Below are 18,570 nucleotides of genomic sequence, written 5' to 3'. Positions count from 1 at the left end.
GGATAGAGGAGCCTGGTGGGCTGCCATCTGTGGGGTCGCACAGAGTCGGACACGACTGAAGCAACTTAGCAGCAGCAGCAGCAGGTTCTTCTTTCCAAACTGTTAAATTCTTCACTTTTCCCCCCAAGTGATACGTGTGCATGCTATTGATTATTTACGAGTGCTAAGTTGCTTCAGTCGTGTCTGACTCTGCGACCCTATGGACTATAGCCCGCCAGGCTCCTCTGTCCACGGGGATTCTCCAGGCAAGAAAACCGGAGTGCGTTGCCATGCCGTCCTCCAGAGGATCTTCCCAACCTAGGGACCGAATGTCTCTTACGTCTCCTGCAACTGGCAGGCGAGTTCTTTACTACTAGCGCCACCTGGGAAGCTCAAGGGATACATAATCGCTTAAAAATCTTCAAGTACTATGAAGAAGGTCAAAGTATCCCTGTAGTCCTCCCAGGGTTAGCTTGAGAATTGCTATATGGGAGAGAGTTTGGAGAGGTAATCTTTTGGGAATTCTTAATTTGTCTTAAACTTAACTTTCAATGAGTTCAGAATATTATTTCATTATTCCAGTTTTACTAATTGCAGGTGACCTTGAACAATGTGGGGATTATGGGTGCCACCCTCCATCAAAGATACAGGTATAATTTTGACTCCCCCAAAACTTAACTGCTAATAGCCTACTGTTGACCAGAAGACTTAGCAATTACATAAAAAGTTGATTAACACATATTCTGCACATCTATATTTTATGCATTCATGATATTTCTAGGCTACACAGTTCACCTGCGAGTTTTTTTTGCACTATTGCAAATCTCAAAAAAATTTTCCAATACAAGTGCTGAAAATAATCCACGTGTAAGTAGATCTACACAGTTCAAACCTCAGTTGTTCAAGGGTCAAATGTACTAGCAAAACTGAAAACAGCTAAAACTTTTGACCAAAAAGGTTAAGGTTTTCCATACCTGTCTTAAATAATATGAAAGAATATAATCATTTCACAGACCAGCTCTAGAATCCAAAAAATACATATTATTTTTACATACAGGAGTGGCTTGTTATCTTCAGGGTCATCATCTTCGACTTCCAAAAGCCAGCCATATCCTCTTTGTCTCAGAAATGTTGTGGCTGTAGATTCTTTGATAAAATCTCCACCAAGGTTTAACTTGACATCTGGGGGTGCTATTGAACCACTGAGTTCTTAGGAGAAAAGATGACAAAACTATAAATCCAGGTAAAATGTGTGAATCCTAACCAACATAAGCAAATATTCAACTAAAAATTATCATTTGAAGATCTCTAAGTATGAACACCTGCTAGTGCATACAATTTTCATATTTTATAGTTGATAGTATTAAAAACAAGACAACAAACACAAAATGGGAGTCACTTATGCTAAGTCCTGTGTCACCAAACCAAAAATTAATTACAGTTTTGGCTTCTCCCAAAAACAGAATCTTAAAACTACTGAGTCAGAAATCACCTGGTCATCATGAGTGAGGTAATCTGCCTGAAAGACCCTGCAATCTCCTAAAGGAAAGTGACTTTTCCATAACTAACCCACTTCCAGCTAATACAACTTCCTTTCCCTGTTTCCTTCTGCCTCAAGTCTTTCATTTGGTATAGCCCCTCAAAGCTCCTTTCTCTCTGCTAAATGAGATGCTGCCCAATTCATGAACCACTGAATAAACCAATAAAATCTTTAAAAGTTACTCAGTTGAATTTATTTTTTCACCAACAGATACCTAAAAACCACTTTTATTTTTACAGGAAAATGAAAATCAGAGTAGTGAAGACACATGAAAGATTTCACATCTAATTATATGTACCAGAATTCTTGTACCAGAATCTAGACTTGTTAACGGTAACTTTAAATTTTAAATGGAAGATATGTAAAAAAATATATTACAAGATATCATTTTCTTTTTTTGTTTGTTTGGTACGTTGGTTGGTTTGGTTTTGGCAACACCTCAAGGCTTGTAGGATCTTAGTTCCCCTACCAGAGATTGAACCCTGGCTCTGGAAGCAAAAGCATCAAGTCCTAACCACTGGACTACCAGGGAATTCCCAACACGGTATCATTTTGAATTTCCTTCATTATTATGTACATTATGTGCTTCAGAACAAAGTGGCTGCATACATTCTTTTTAAAGGCACTGCATATTTATATATGCAAACCAACATATTATTATTTGCTAAAGGAAAACCACCATTACTCCTACTTTTTCATGTACTTATTAATATTCTGTTTTTAAAATCATCAACTATCTACGCTAAGTGCTTTTATATATTAATGCTTAGTTCTGGATAAATCTAAGTAGTAAGAGTTCCCCGATATTTCAGCTAACTTTTTTTCTTTATATAATTACACCATTTATCTTTAGTTTCAGCAATTTGGGTAAATTCTAAAAAGCAGTCAAGAGATCCTGTTTATCCACATTACAAAATAAATCCATTCACAGTCTGTACCAGTGCCTCAGAGGTTACAAATAATCACAGCAGTACATGTATCACATGTTCTGGTCAAAAAAAATGGGAATAGTGAAGGACTTGCTTGAGGTCATAAAGGAACCAACTGAAAAACACGTTTGTAGGACCAAACATCATGCACTAGTAAACACTCATCAAGGCTGCTACCTAGTCACAAGACTGGAGTGGTCCATCAGAAAACAATTTTGGCGACAGCAAGCCAGAACACTCAACACAGACTCTCCTTCCCTGGAGATCATACACAGTAAAAAGAAGAGCTTAATTTTGCACATTACCCTAAATTTTCTAGGTTAGCTTTTGAAAAATGCTATTAAAAAAATCTGACTTAAAACTTTAATCCCTTAGGGGCTCAATTACAGAAACAGTGTGAGGATTATGGGTGCCACCTTCCATCAAAGATATGTGTATAATTTTGACTCCCCCAAAACTTAACTACTAACAGCCTGAAAAGAAAAGAGAAAATGAAAGTGAAGTTGCTCAGTCATGTCTGACTCTTTGCGACCCCATGGACTGTAGCCTATCAGGCTCCTCGGACCATGGGATTTTCCAGGCAAGAGTGCTGGAGTGGATTGCCATTTCCTTCTCCAGGAGATCTTCCCGACCCAGGAATCAAACCCGGGTCTCCTGCATTGCAGGCAGATGCTTTACCGTCTGAGCCACCAAGACTTACCAATTACATAAAAAGGTGATTAACACATATTCTGTACATCTACATATATTTTATGCATTCATGATATTTCTAGTTCTGACAGTTCCTTCAACTGTCTGGTTCTGACAACTCCTGCAATTAATCATAATAAAGTTTGTATTCTGAAGCTAAGTTCTAACTTAGCTACTAATTAATACAGCAAATTATTAACACTTCTGGTCTCCAGTTTCCTATTCAAAATTTTTTTCATGTTTAACATTATATGACTCTAAGAAGCTTTTACATGGGAGTTTATTCAGCTAGAGATAAAATCCAAGTACTTTTGAATGCACTGTCCTTCCCTGCTTAGGCTTAAAAAATAGTCTCTGTAGATGCTGATCATACAATCTTTTGATTAAAATACTCTCTCAAATACTTTTGATTAAAATACTCTCAAAATTACTTTCTGCTTCATTTTACTCCGAGACGAAGATGAAAGAGTTGAAACTTAACTAAAATTCTGCTTCCAACAGGTACAAAGAGTGCTTTTTTTTTTTCTTTAACAAGAGGAAGATTTAGATCAGGAGGTCATTAGTACAACAGTGACATGAAAGGTTTTGGAATGAGACAGGAAAGGACCTTAACCACTGTTTCTTGGCCTCTTGGAAAGACTGCACTTAAAGTCCTTTTCTAAACCAAAAAAAAAAAAAGATATATAAATCCTAGAGCTAAGGAGTTCTGTGAGAAAGAACTGTATATGTTTAGTAGTTTTTCATAGCGTGGATGCAGAGCCTCAAAAAGGCACCTTTAGCCTGCAATTTGGTAGTGTTTTCCATTCTAGGCAATGTAGAAAAACAACGTGGACACATACAGGACAATGCTAGAAACAGCAGTTTGACACACCACTCAGTTCTCAAAAGATACAAGTAGATGTGAGTACAAAAAAGCAACAGAAAAGTTAAAAAAAAAAAAAAAAAACACCTCCGTAGTTATCCTAAAACATGAGCAAGCAGCACATAAAAAACATGAGAAATATTCCAAATCACTCCAGGAGCACAGCTGTCTTACATTAAACCAGAATAGAAACAAGCTAGCTTGATCAACTCCAGCATAGGTATCCAGAATTACAAGGCTTCCCAGGTGGCGCTAGTGGTAAAGAATCCACCTGCCAATGCAGGATACACAGGGACACGGATTCGGGAAGACCCCCTGAAGTAGGCAATGGCACCCCACTCCACTATTCTTGTCTGGAAAATTCCATGGGCATAGGAGCCTGGCAGACTACGGTCTATGGGGCTGCAAAGAGTTGGACTCAACTGAATGAGCACATCTACCAGAATTATAATACACTCATTTTAAATTAATTCTTTCTTTGTTGTTGTTATTTAGTCGCTAAGTTGTGCCTGACTTTTTGCAACCCCATGGACTGTAGCCCATCAGGCTCCTCTGTCCATGGGATTTCCCAGCCAAGAATACTGGAGTGGGTGCCATTTCCTTCTCCAAAGGATCTTCCCAGCCCAGGGATCGAACCTGTATCTCCTGCTTGGAAGGCAGATTCTTTACCACTGAGCCACCTGGGAAGCCCAAATTCTCTCTTACTACACTTAACATTCTTGTCATTTTCCCAGTAAAAAAAACAAGGATAATAATAAATATAAGTGGATTTAAGAGGAAATCATCTTTGAAAGAAATTTCAAAAATGTTTCCTTTGCTTGTCTGGGCTCAGAGTGAAGAAGAATATCAATAAGTTTCAGATTTTATTGAAAGCCACCTGGAAAAATGGCAGAACAAAACTTAATGGTAATTCTCCCTCCTTTTCAATTCAGTTCAAGTTGGGTTGAGGAATCCTTTCTCTGAATCTTCTACTCAGCCTGAGAACTTTACTTTGAAGAATTTGGTCAGTGTAGTATGATGGTATACTCAAGATGAAATTTACTGCTGATCTGCCCCTACAAAAGTTCTAACTTTATGAAAGAAGAGTAAACTGCAATGAACATGAACATTTTGTTGGTACTTGCCAACTTCTTCTATACATGAATAAGCATTTTTTTACTTAACAAGCAACAAGAGCAAGGACAAAAAAATTACTCCATTTTATTCGGATGAAAATGAAATGAAATCCATGTGCGCTTAAATCTAAACCAGAATGCACTATCTGTGCAGCAAAATAAAACAAGCACATGTTTCACACTTAAGGGATAAACTCCACTGTTCCATTTTAGTTATAAAAACATTTTAATGCACATATAGTCCAATGAAAGCTCAGGAAACCACGCAAGTACATAATGGTTTTATAATAGCTAGACTTCCCAAGTAGCTCAGTGCTAAAGAATCCGCCTGTAATGCAGGAGAAAGGTTCAATCCCTGGTTAGGAAGATGCCCTGGAGAGGGAAATGGGAACAATTCCATTACTCTTGCCTTAGAAATCCCACAGACAGAAAGGGTGGCAGGCTACAGGCCATGGGGTGGCAAACAGTTGGGCACAACTTAGAAACAGCAGCAACAATAGACCTATATGGAGCTTGATTATATTACTCCATAAGAAAAAATTTTTAAGTCTTGTATAAAATTGTGTCCTAGGTAATATTTTCATTCATATCATTTTGGTTTACGATTTTAGTGGCTTTACTATTTGAGGCAAGAGTACTGGAGTGGGTTGCCATTTCCTTCTCCAGGGGATCTTCCTGACCCAGGGATTGAACCCGGGTCTCCCGCATAGCAGGCAGGCAGCTTTACCGTCTGAGCCACCAGGGAAGCTCTTACTATTTGATACTACTAGTTAATTTTCATATTGCACATAATATTAATTAAAAGAAATTAAATCTCCTGAACCTACCTTTAGAAAAATTAAATCTCATGTTGGCACAAACCAGTTGTTGCTGTTCAGTCACTCAGTTGTATCCAACTCTTTGTGACCCCAGAAAAAGACTGCACCCAAGTACTGCATTTTGGACTCTTTGTTGACTACGAGGGCTATTCCATTTCTTCTAAGGGATTCTTGCCCATAATAGTAGATATAATGGTCATCTGAATGAAATTCACCCATTCCGGCCCATTTTAGTTCACTGATTCCTAAAATGTCAATATTCATGCTTACCATCTCCTGTTTGACCAATTCATTCATGAAACTAACATTCCGGGTTCCTATGCAATACTGTTCTTTATAGCATCAGACTTTACTTTCACCACCAAATACATCCAAAACTGGGCATTGCCTCTGCTTTGGCTCAGACTCTTTATTCCCTCTAGAGGCATTTCTCCACTCTTCTCCAGTAGCATACTGGGCACCTACCAACCTGGGGAGTTCATCTTTCAGTGTCATATCAGCCTTTTCATACTGTTCATGGGGTTCTCAAGGCAAAAATGCTGAAGTGGTTTGCCATTCATTCCCTTCTCCACTGTACCACGTTTCTGTTAGATAAATCAACTAGCTAACAGAAACGTATTTTATTTGCTTTATGAGTCTTTTAACTCTTACTCTGAAATAATTATAGATTCACAGGAAGTTCCAAAAAAGTTTTATGTACCCTTCACCCTGTTTTCACCCAATGGTACCATTACATATACTATCAAAACCAGGACACTGACATTGATACAGTCAATACAACTTATTCAGATTTTATAAGTTTAAAGCGCACTTATTTGTGTTTCTGTATGTATTTGTTGTTGCTGTTTAGTTGATAAGACACGTCCAACTTTTTTGCAAGTCAGACTTTCACCACCAGGCTCCTCTGTCCATGGGATTTCCCAGGCAAGAATCTAGAGTGGGTTGCTGTTTTCTTCTCCAGGGGATCTTCCCGACCCAGGGATCAAACCCACATCACCAGCACTGGCAGGCAGATTCTTTACCACTGAGCCACCAGGGAAGCCCCGTATGTACGTACAGTTCTATGCAATTTTACCACATTTTAGATTTGTCTGCTGCTGCTGCTAAATCACTTCAGTCGTGTCCGACTCTGTGTGACCCCATAGACAGCAGCCTACTAGGCACCTCCGTCCCTGGGATTCTCCAGGCAAGAACACTGGAGTGGGTTGCCATGTCCTTCTCCAATGCATGAAAGTGAAAAGTGAAAGGGAAGTCGCTCAGTTGTGTCCGACTCTTCGCGACCCCGTGGACTGCAGCCTACCAGGCGCCTCCATCCATGAGAGTTTCCAGGCAAGAGTACTGGAGTGGGGTGCCCTTGCCTTACAAATGCCCTTGCCTAATACCTTACAAATTTAAAATTATGAAAATAAATGTGAATTTTTTAAAAAGGTAAATCTGGCATAACTACCTTTTTTCCATCTCCAAGAAAGGTTGAGTCATTTTCAAACAGGAAACAAAAGCTAATTCTTGCACCCACTATAAATCATATACTGTGTTTCATAAGCATACTGTATAAAGGATATTTGTGATAATACCTACATGGATATAATGTTTTTAAAAATGAAGTAGGAAATTTTTTAAAAGGTAAAACTAAAGATTCCTCTATCAACACTACTAAATTGTATTAGAGGTGATATCTTTTTTGGAGAGGGGGAATATCACATAAAGTAGGCTAAATAGTTACCTTAACAGATTAACAGAAAATTACTGTTTACTCAAAAAGAGCATATTAATACAAAAACTACTGCATCATATGTCTGCAAATTACTGATCACAATCATGTCCTAAGAGTTGTATTGTGTTTATATAGGAGTGTCTTAGTCTGTTTAGGCAACTATAACGAAATACCATAGACTGTGGCTTGTAAACAATAGAAATGTGTTTCTCACAATCCTGGAGGTTGGAAGTCTAAAGTCAAGGTGTCAGCATGTTCAGGTAAGGGCTCTGTTCTAGCTGGCTGACTTCTCCTTGTGCATCCACATGGCAGAAGTGGGTAGGGAGCTCTAGAATCTTTTTTACAAGAGCACAAATCTCATTCATGAGAGCTCCATCCTCATGATCTTAGTACCTCCCAAAGGCTCCACTTCCTAACATCATCACTGGGCATTAGAATTTAAACATATAAATTTGGGGGGATACAACTATTCAGACCATAACGGGGTAGAAACGTTGAGCTCAAAAGGCAATATACTGAGCCCAGTTCTCTTCTGTAGACTTTAATCAACTGTCAGCTTAACATGTCAGCTTCACACTGTGGCTATTTCAAAAGCGTCTAAAACTCAATATTCCAAAAGTGAATTCTGGATAAGGTCTTCCTCTAGCTTCTTATTTCAGTGAATAGTACCGCTATCCTATCCAGCATTGTAAAGCAGAAAGAAGTCTGATTATCCTTGACAGTTTCCTTCATTCACATGCTTCCCACACCATTCAACCACCACTAAATTCTATCACTTTTATCTCTAAATATTTTTTGAACCTGCCCGCTTTTCTCCATTTCTATCACCAGCACCAATCTAGTGCAAACTATCATCTCCTGCCTGCGTGACTATAATGGTCTGCTAACTGCTTTCCCTAATTATTCTTCTTTCAATCCATTCTCACCTATAGCCAGAACAATCTTTCTTAAATGCAAATCTTTCATTGTCTAAAATCCTTCGGTGGCCTCCCATTGCTTTTTCAGCTAAATCTAATAATCTCCACATGCTCTATCCACTTCCTCAGAACAATCTTCTGTCTCCCGCCCCACCATGACCCTATGTTCCAGGCATATTAAGCCGCTCAGTTTTCTGAATGAACCAAGATCCCTCTAACCTTAGGGACTCTGTATCTGGTTGTTTCCTCCAATTTCAGATAATTAAATGCCACCCATTCTTCAATTCTATGGTATACTTATTTAAGAAATTTTCCATGATTTCCCTGACTAGATAACATTCCTTTATAGTCCCCTTGGCTTTTCCTCCACAGCACTTATTGTTTATAATAATATCGGTTCCGTTCAGTTCAGTCACTCAGTCATGTCTGACTCTTTGAGACCCCATGAATCGCAGCACGCCAGGCCTCCCTGTCCATCACCAACTCCCAGAGTTCACCCAAACTCATGTCCATCGAGTCAGTGATGCCATCAAGCCATCTCATCCTCTGTCGTCGCCTTCTCCTCCTGCCCCCAATCCCTCCCAGCATCACAGTCTTTTCCAATGAGTCAACTCTTCGCATGAGGTGGCCAAAATACTGGAGTTTCAGCTTTAGCATCATTCCTTCCAAAGAAATCCCAGGGCTGATCTCCTTCAGAATGGACTGGTTGGATCTCCTTGCAGTCCGAGGGACTCTCAAGAGTCTTCTCCAACACCACAGTTCAAAAGCATCAATTCTTCGGCGCTCAGCTTTCTTCACAGTCCAATTCTCACATCCATACATGACCACTGGAAAAACCATAGCCTTGACTAGATGGACCTTTGTTGGCAAAGTAATGTCTCTGCTTTTCAATATGCTATTTAGGTTGGTTATAACTTTTCTTCCAAGGAGTAAGTGTCTTTTAATTTCATGGCTGCAGTCACCATCTGCAGTGATTCTGGAGCCCAAAAAAATAAAGTCTGACACTGTTTCCATTGTTTCCCCATCTATTTCCCATGAAGTGATGGGACCAGATGCCATGATCTTAGTTTTCTAAATGTTGAGCTTTAAGCCAACTTTTTCACTCTCCACTTTCACTTTCATCAAGAGGCTTTTTAGCTCCTCTTCACTTTCTGCCATAAGGGTGGTGTCATCTGCATATCTGAGGTTATTCATATTTCTCCCGGCAATCTTGATTCCAGCTTGTGTTTCTTCCAGCCCAGCGTTTCTCATGATGTACTTGTACTCCTTTTCCTATCTGGAACCAGTCTGTTGTTCCGTGTCCAGTTCTAACTGCTGCTTCCTGACCTGCATATAGGTTTCTCAAGAGGCAGGTCAGGTGGTCTGGTATTCCTATCTCTTTCAGAATTTCCACCGTTTATTGTGATCCACACAGTCAAAGGCTTTGCCATAGTCAATAAAGCAGAAATAGATGTTTTTCTGGAACTCCCTTGCTTTTTCCATGATCCAGCGGATGTTGGCATTTTGATCTCTGGTTTTTCTGCCTTTTCTAAAACCAGCTTGAACATCAGGAAGTTCACGGTTCACATACTGCTGAAGCCTGGCTTGGAGAATTTGGGGCATTACTTTGCTAGCATGTGAGATGAGTGCAATTGTGCGGTAGTTTGAGCATTCTTTGGCATTGCCTTTCTTTGGGATTGGAATGAAAACTGACCTTTTCCAGTCCTGTGGCCACTGCTGAGTTTCCACATTTGCTGGCATATTGAGTGCAGCACTTTCACAGCATCATCTTTCGGGATTTGAAATTGCTCCACTGGAATTCCATCACCTCCACTAGCTTTGTTCATAGTGATGCTTTATAAGGCCCACTTGACTGCACATTCCAGGATGTCTGGCTAATATATTTGTGTGATTTTTTTGGTTAATGTCTCTAAGTTCCCTGATGGGAGAAGCTAAGTGTGTTTGTTGCCCTTTTGTTTTGAACACGTTAACTCCAATACCTGTTACAGTACCTGGTCCATAGTAGGCAGCCAACAAATGTGTGCAAGTTGGATGAATTAATTAATGGAAGGGCACATAGCTGCACAGATCTTGAAAGAAAGTAATAAGAATGTTGAAGTTGAAAGTTCAATTTCAAAAATGAAAGTTGAGGGAAAGAAGACTTTTGTCATTCTGCAGTGTATTTTGGTAACACTGTAACCTGCAATAACATGAAAAATAAAATATGTATCTAATGAACTGGAATGTACTAAATAAAAAACAATAGAAGCTATATCAAGAAAAGGCATTAGGGCTTTCCTGGTGGCTCAGTGGTAAAGAATCGACCTGCCAAAGTAGGAAATGGGTTTGATCTCTGGTCCAAGGAGATCCCACACGCTGTGGAGCAACTAAGCCCATGTGCCACAACTACCGAGCCCAGCTGCTGCAACTACTGAGGCCTCTGCGCCCTTAAGCCATGCCCCACCGAGAGAAGCCGCCACACCAAGAAGCCCACGCACCGTGATCAGAGAGCAGCCCCCACTCACCGCAACTAAAGCCCTGCAGCACAAAGACCCAGCACAGGCAAAAAAAAAAAACAAAAAAATTTAAAGGAAGAGATATTAGAGGGTTTTAATAAAGGAGATATACAAAATTATATTTGCACTCTGTAAACACAGTCCTTGGAGAAGGAAATGGCAACTTATTCCAGTATTCTTGTCTGGGAAATTCCATGAACAGAGGAGCCTGGCAGGCTACGGTCCATGGGGTCGAACAGAGTTGGACGTGACTTAGCGACTAAACAACAACCATAAACATAATTTTAGCTAGACTATGGAGGACTGATTTAAGGGGGGAGAGGTTAAGGAGGAAGTACTGTCAGTAAAGAACAGAGAAGAGAAACGGAAAGGACTTGAACTAAGGCAATGGAGGTATTCTGAAATAACTGGGTGATCAACTGACTATGAGAAGGCGAAAGAATAGAGACAAGTTTCTGGACTTTGGAAGAGGAACTATATCACAAACATTAAGTCATTTTCTCTTTAGTACTTGTCTCATTTTCAACATTGGTTAAGCAATCCACCGATAAATATTTATGGCTTACTTATTTCTATAAGCCCTGAGAGTGATATAAAGAAGATACTTCAAAGAGTTTAAAATCCAATTCATCATATATCCAAACAATGGACTACTATTGAGCCAGAAAAGGAATGACTTACTGATACATACTGTAACATGAACAAACCTTGAAAGCATTATGCTGAGTGAAAAAAAAAAAGACACAAAAGGTCACATATTGTATTATTCTGTTTACACGAAATATCAACAATAGGCAAATCTCTAAAGTCAGAAAGTACATTAGAGGAAAAAAAAAGAAAGTAGAATAGTGGTTGCCAGGGACTGGAACACAGTAGCACAACAGCCTTATCTTAATGAAAAAGTATAACGTAGTCATCAAACATTTATTAAGTTCCTGCTATGAACCAGGCGCTGTGCTAACTCCAAGGAGCTCAAGCTATAAATCAGCATTGTTTTAGGTCTGTGAAGATTGGGAAGTATAAAATACAGGGACTCTTGTGCTCAGTCATGTCTGACTCTTTGTGGCCCAATGGACTGTAGCCTGTCAGACTTCTCTGTCCACGGAATTTTCCAGGCAAGAATACTGGAGTGGGCTGCCATTTCCTACTCCAGGGGATTGTCTCAACCCAGAGATCAAACCCTTGGCATCTCCTTCATTGGCAGGCAGATTTTTTTACCACTGAGCCACCTGGGAAGCAATATACAGGGACTGCCTCAGCCAATTACTACCTTTGTAATAATCATAAGGCTGTGATCAATGAAGACGTTAAAACTGAAGAAAAAAAAAAAAGCCCAGGCTTAAATTGAAGAAAGCAGGGAAGACCACTAGGCCAATCAAAGTGAAAGTGAAGTCACTCAGTCGTGTCCAACTCTTTGTGACCCCATGGTCTGTAGCCTACCAGGCTTCTCCGTCCATGGGATTTTCCAGGCAAGGGTACTGGAGTGGGTTGCTATTTCCGCCAATCAGGTATGACCTAAATCAAATCCCTTATGATTATACAGTGGAAGTGATTAATAGATTCAAGGGATGAGATTTGAGAGACAGAGTGAGGAACTATGGACAGAGGTGCGTTACACTGTACAGGAGGCAGTGACCAAAACCATCCCAAAGAAAAACAAATCCAAGAAGGCAAAGTGGTTGTCTGAGGAGGCTTTACACACAGCTGAGGAAAGAAGAGAAGCAAAAAGCAAGGGACAAATGGAAAGATATACCCAACTGAATGCAGAGTTCCAGAGAACAGCAAGGAGAAATAAGAAGGCCTTCTTAAATGAACAATGCAAAGAATAGAGGAAAACAACAGAATGGGAAAGACTACAGGTCTCTTCAAGAAAACTGGAGATACCAAGGAACCATTTCACACAGGGATGAGCATGATAAAGGACAGAAATGGTAAAGACCTAACAGAAGCAGAAGAGATTAAAAAGAAGTGACAAGAACACACAGAAAAACCATACAAAAAGGTCTTAATGACCCAAATAACACGATGGTGTGGTCACTCAGAGCCTGATATCCAGGAGTCAGAAGTCAAGTGGCCCTTAGGTAGCATTACTACAAACAAGGCTAGTGGAAGTGACAGAATTCCAGCTATTTAAAAATCCTAAAAGATGACACTGTTAAAGTGCCACACTCAATATGCCAGTAAATTTGGAAAATTCAGCAATGGCACAGGACTGGAAAAGGTCAGTTTTCATTCCAATCCCAAAGAAGGGCAGTGTCAAATAATGTACAAACTACCAGGCAATTGTGTTCATTTTGCATGCTAGTAAGGTTATATTCCAAATCGTTCAAGCTAGGCTTCAGCAGTAAATGAACTGAGAACTTCCAGATGTACAAGCTGGATTTAGAAAAGGCAAAGGAAACAGAAATCAAACTGCCAACATCCGTTGGATCATACAAAAAGCAAGGGAATTCCAGAAAAACATCTACTTCTGCTTCATTAACTATGATAAAGCCTTTGTGTGGATCACAACAAACTGGAAAATTCTTAGAGATGGGAATACCAGACCACCTTATCTGCGTCCTGAGAAACCTGTATGCAGGTCAAGAAGCAACAGTTAGAACTGGACATGGAACATCAAACTGGTTTAAAATTGGGAAAGGAGTATGTCAAGGCTATATACTGTCACCTTGCTTATTTAACTTATATGTAGAGTGCATCATTTGAAACGCCAGGCTGGATGAATCACAAGCCTGGATCAAGACTGCTGGGAGAAATATCAATGAGCTCAGATATGCAGATGACACCATCCTACTAGCAGAAAGGGAAGAGGAATTAAAGACCCTCGATCAAAGTGCAAGATGAGAGTGAAAAGGCTGGATTAAAATTCAACATTAAAAAAACGAAGATCACGGCATCTGGTCCCATCACTTCATGGCAAATAGATGGAGAAAAAAATGTAAACAGTGAGAGACTTTATTTTCTTGGGCTCCACAATCGCTGTGGATGGTGAATGCAGCCGTGAAATTAAAAGACACTTGCTCCGTGGAGAAAAGCTATGACAAACTTAGCATATTAAAAAGCAGAGACATCACTTTGCTGACAAACGTCTATATAATCAAAGCTATGGTTTCTCTAGAAGTCATGTATGGACGTGAGAGATGGATCATAAAGAGGGCTGAGTGCCAAAGAACTGATGCTTTTGAACTGTGGTGTTGGAGAAGACTCTTGACAGTCCCTTAGACAGCAGGGAGATCAAACCAGTCAAGCCCGAATTTTCACTTGAAGGTCTGATGCTGAAGCTGAAGCTTCAATACTTTGGCCACCTGATACAAAAAGCCTACTCACTGAAAAAGACCCTGATGCTGGGAAAGACTGAGGGCAGGAGGAGAAGAGGGCAACAGAGAATAAGATGGTTGGATGGCATCACCAACTCAATGGACATGAATCTGAGCAAACTCCAGGGGATAGTGAAAGACAGGGAAGTGCGGTGTGCTGCAGCGAGGTCTCAGAGAGTCAGACACGACTTAGTGACTGAACAACAACATCATAGTTTTTAAAGAATGTTCTTCCCTCTTTTCAACCTGAAGAACTTTTCCTTTAAACTGTACCTCATCTTTCGCTGAAGACGTCCTTGATCCCTTCCTGCACTTAACCACTTCTACCTTTCAACCTCCTTTTTATAGTATTTATTATGTATGATGAATTTTTAAAAATCTCTTATTAAGCCATTTTTTGGTGTTAGGGACTTCTTCATATGCAGTCCCTCACGTACAGACATACTCCCTTCATTCTACATAAAAAAAACATTACTTATCTTTCAAAATTTGACAAAATACTACCTCTATTAAATTGTCCCTGATCTTTCAGCTATAAAAAATGTCCTCCTCTCCTGACTGATCTTTCATAATATTCTAAATCAGAGCTTCTCACGCTTTAATACGCCACACGAATCACTGAAGGATGATCTTGTCAAAATGTATACTACAATTAAGCAGATTATTCTGCATTACTAGCGCCCAGCAATGCCAATGCTGCTGGTCTGTGGAAATGAAACAGGCAAAGAATCATTTATTTGTGTGATAAAAAATAAAGTCACAGGGTTGCTTTAAAGACTTCTATATAATATTTTACCTATGTATAACAGTATCGTTGTTGTTGTTCAGTCGCTAAGTCATTTCTGACTCTTCTGTGACCCCATGGACCCTGCCAGGCTCCTCTGCATTCTTGCATTTAAACACATGCATTTCATTACTGCTTTTGGATGTAGGTTTACACCACAGACTTGAATATTCAGTCTGGATTTCATTATTCACTTATTTATTCATTTACTGGCCATACATAGCTTATGTTCTTTTAACTAGTACTTATGGACCCTGCTTTTATACACATTACCTTAAGCAGTTTTCACAATATTCTTATAAGTGTGCTTTTCATTTTACTTAATGTAAGTTTATAGGAGCTATGTAATGTCGTCAATATCACACAGCTACTGTCAGAGTCAGAAGTTTAACTGAAGTCTTCCGGTTCTAAATCCAGTAAGTTTTTAGCTATACCATCCAGGTGTGCTAAATTTTGTAGTCAAAAATGTGAATGTCATATGAGACAAAAGAAAGCAGAAATCATTTATTCCTTCAACAAACAATTATGTTGTGATGTTTATATTCTGGGTTCTGTGCTAAGTACCGGATACAGAAAAGATTAGGGAAGTTTCTGAGTAACAGTTAAGCAAAGTTTCAGCAAGGAAGGAGTATTTGATTTCATCCTGGTGTAAGGAAGAGAAACTGCATTCTAAGCACGAGGACCAGGATACACATATATATGGATACAAACACCAAGGCACATTTTAGAACAAAGAACATGTACAGTTAGTAACAGTAAGTATTAAGAGACCTAAGCAGAATGTAGGACAGTATACATGAAAACATCTATAAGCTGAAAACATTCATGTTTAGACAAAAAAACATAAAAACAGAAAAGCAAGAATTTGCATGGCATGCTTAGGAACCAGAGAAAAGACTTGGCGTCACAGAGTGAATGTTTATGTTAGAGAACAACAAAAAATAATTGTGGGGCCAGTTGATAATGAAACTCAAAGCAGCAGCAACACTGCTAACAAGTACTGAGCATTTAACTCTGCCAGATGTACTGCTTTGCATCTGCAAAATGTTTGCGCACTTGGCTACTATCATTCTCATTTTAAGTACATGAAAGCTGAGGTTAAGAGAGATTGAGTAATTTGCCCAATATCACATGAACAGTAACTGGTAAAGACACAATGGAAATCCAGGATTTTATACTTTATATACACTATCCAGTTTACAAAAATATATGAAAGCTGCATCATGATTTAGTGTAAAGAAATCTGAGGAGACAGAACACTAGCTCTTAATTCCAGATCCTTCGTGTGGAGGTTATTGAACTTTTCTAAGCCTCAGGTTCACTAAAACTCAGGAATAAAGCTCAGCAAGATTCTTAAAAAGATCAAACAAGTCGCTTGCTTAAAATAGTCTGTATATTCCAACTGTATAAGGTTATACACATGAGAATATTATTTATACACATATCTATCTTTGTCTGTATTACCCTAGATATATAGGGAGTCTATACAATCTTGGAGGATATGTGGACAAGTTTGAATAAACCTTATGGATTTTACTTATCCCAGGTTTCTTGATTTTATGTATGGAGTCAATGGATTAGTTTGCTATGTTATTATCAGATTTCTTCAGTGTATTTAAGAAAGGTAATTCCTGGGGGAAGGAAGGATATGAAAACTATAAACACAGATACAAAAGTTTGAACAAACAGGCTGTGATACTAAATTACATAATTTTTTCTTAAAGTCTGGGAAATTAAGGTCACTTATTCCTCCCCAAGCACTAGGCTACCAAACGTAGATCTAACCAATTAAACTATTTTGGGTGGCTATACTTCACCAAATTTCGGTATTACATTTAAATGTATCAGCTATGTTCTCTATGATAAAATTTTTGTTTCACATTTTGAATTATAGCCAAAATTACAGTACTTAAAAAAAAATAATAACACTCATAAAACAAAAACGAGGAAAGGAAAACAGAAAAAGGGAAAGCAAGTTGTATTAACTGAATATTACAAAACTAGTCTTCTCAGGAAACACACTATGTGTCCTTCTCGAGGATGAAATTTCTACAATTAAGAAAAATTTATTTTTTTTTCATATTGAACAGGTAAGTCTCGTCAATGGAAAATTACTGGTTAACAAAGTCTAACGAAAGGAGCAGAGAAAGATTTCTGTTACAAAGAGTTTGGTAAAGTACACAGAAAAGGAGGAAAACAAATTCTCCCCTACTGTAGAAAAATCTCTCTAGCTTCCTCAAAACAGTATCTGGCGAAAATCTGGAGAACCTACTGGGAACACTAGGCTGGATTACAAGAAGTTTCAAACACATCTGGGTTTACTTCTCTGAACACTGTCAAATACCATGAAATAGGAGGAAAACTAGGGACGTAGGCAAAATACCAGATTCCATAAAAACCACGAACTCCTCGCGGGAGGTTAATACTTGCAGCGCCGAATCTACGCAAAAGTTATGTACTGATAAACAACAGAGCAACAGAGCCCTCCTTCCTCATTCTCATTCTCTGACACCGATCCCGGCCAATCTAACCATCAGTTTCTGAATTACAATAAGTCATTTTAGAAATAAAATCTTGGGTCCCGTGGGTGCACTCGAGGTGGGTGAGTCCGCCAGATAAACGTGACACCAGATGGTGTGGGGAGAGCCAGAAGCCGACCGAGTCACTTGGAAAGCTCCCCACGCCCCACCCTCGGCCACTCGGCCCTCTCGGAAGGCCCGGCGAACGCACAGGCTAGAGTCACCCGTAGGTCAGCTTGCTGTCCGTACCCACCAGGCCACAATCACCTCGGCATCAGAAACACCCTGCCGTGTCCGCCCGGCGTCCCCCGGGGTGACGGGCCCTTCGGGGGCCCAGTCTCACCTTCCGCGTCTGCTGAGGAGACAAAGGTGAAGTCCCCGTTAGTGGGGGTATACGCCGGGGGCGGGCCCGGCGGCTGCATCTCGCGGCCCCTCCGAGCCCGCGGCGGAGGAGGAGGCTGAGGCTGGGCCCAGGGCCCAAGGCCGCCGCGCCGCCGGCCCGCACCCGCGCCCTAAGGTGGGACCCGTGAACTGGGAGATGCAGGCTGGGAGCAAGGCCGGAGACAACGCAGCTAGCCACGAAGCTATCCCCAAAGGTCTACCGAAGTGCCCTCCGTGGCGACCGCCCAGGAACCACGACGCCGGCGCCCTGACAGGACCATAACAGTGACAGCGCCGCTGTGATTGGCTCTTTGTAATCTGCTCTTCCATTGGCTCTCGGAGAAAGGTTCTGATTGGCTCTCCCTCTTGTTGATTGCGGAAGTTTACCCGGGACAGGAAGTTCATTTGTAATTCGTGGAAAACTCTGGCGTCTCACTTTTTTCATTTGTTTCCGTCAAGTCTCCTGCCTTTTGGCTTTTCTTTATATTCTCTACTTTTGTTAACTGGAGG

General features: G+C 40.1%; 1 protein-coding gene and 1 non-coding gene across 2 annotated transcripts in view; both read right to left on the bottom strand.

The window, feature by feature from the left end:
* Positions 1 to 18,349, bottom strand: part of YIPF4 (Yip1 domain family member 4) — a 34,136-nt gene extending 15,787 nt beyond the window's left edge. The window contains exons 1-2 of the mRNA XM_070798089.1: positions 18,023 to 18,349; positions 1,035 to 1,188 (exon numbers count right to left, since the gene is read on the bottom strand). Of these exons, the coding sequence (XP_070654190.1) occupies positions 1,035 to 1,188; positions 18,023 to 18,101 (233 nt within the window). The 5' untranslated portion in view covers positions 18,102 to 18,349. The remainder of the gene's footprint in view (positions 1 to 1,034; positions 1,189 to 18,022) is intronic.
* Positions 4,616 to 4,686, bottom strand: TRNAG-UCC (transfer RNA glycine (anticodon UCC)). The gene has a single exon. It is a non-coding gene; the product is annotated as a tRNA-Gly (tRNA).
* Positions 18,350 to 18,570: the final 221 nt, after the last annotated feature.

This window comes from Bos indicus, chromosome 11 (assembly GCF_029378745.1).
Source record: "Bos indicus isolate NIAB-ARS_2022 breed Sahiwal x Tharparkar chromosome 11, NIAB-ARS_B.indTharparkar_mat_pri_1.0, whole genome shotgun sequence".
In the NCBI taxonomy this organism is placed as follows: domain Eukaryota; kingdom Metazoa; phylum Chordata; class Mammalia; order Artiodactyla; family Bovidae; genus Bos; species Bos indicus.
The sequence above is the reverse complement of the archived record's forward strand: the minus strand, read 5'-3'. Positions and strand labels throughout refer to the sequence as shown.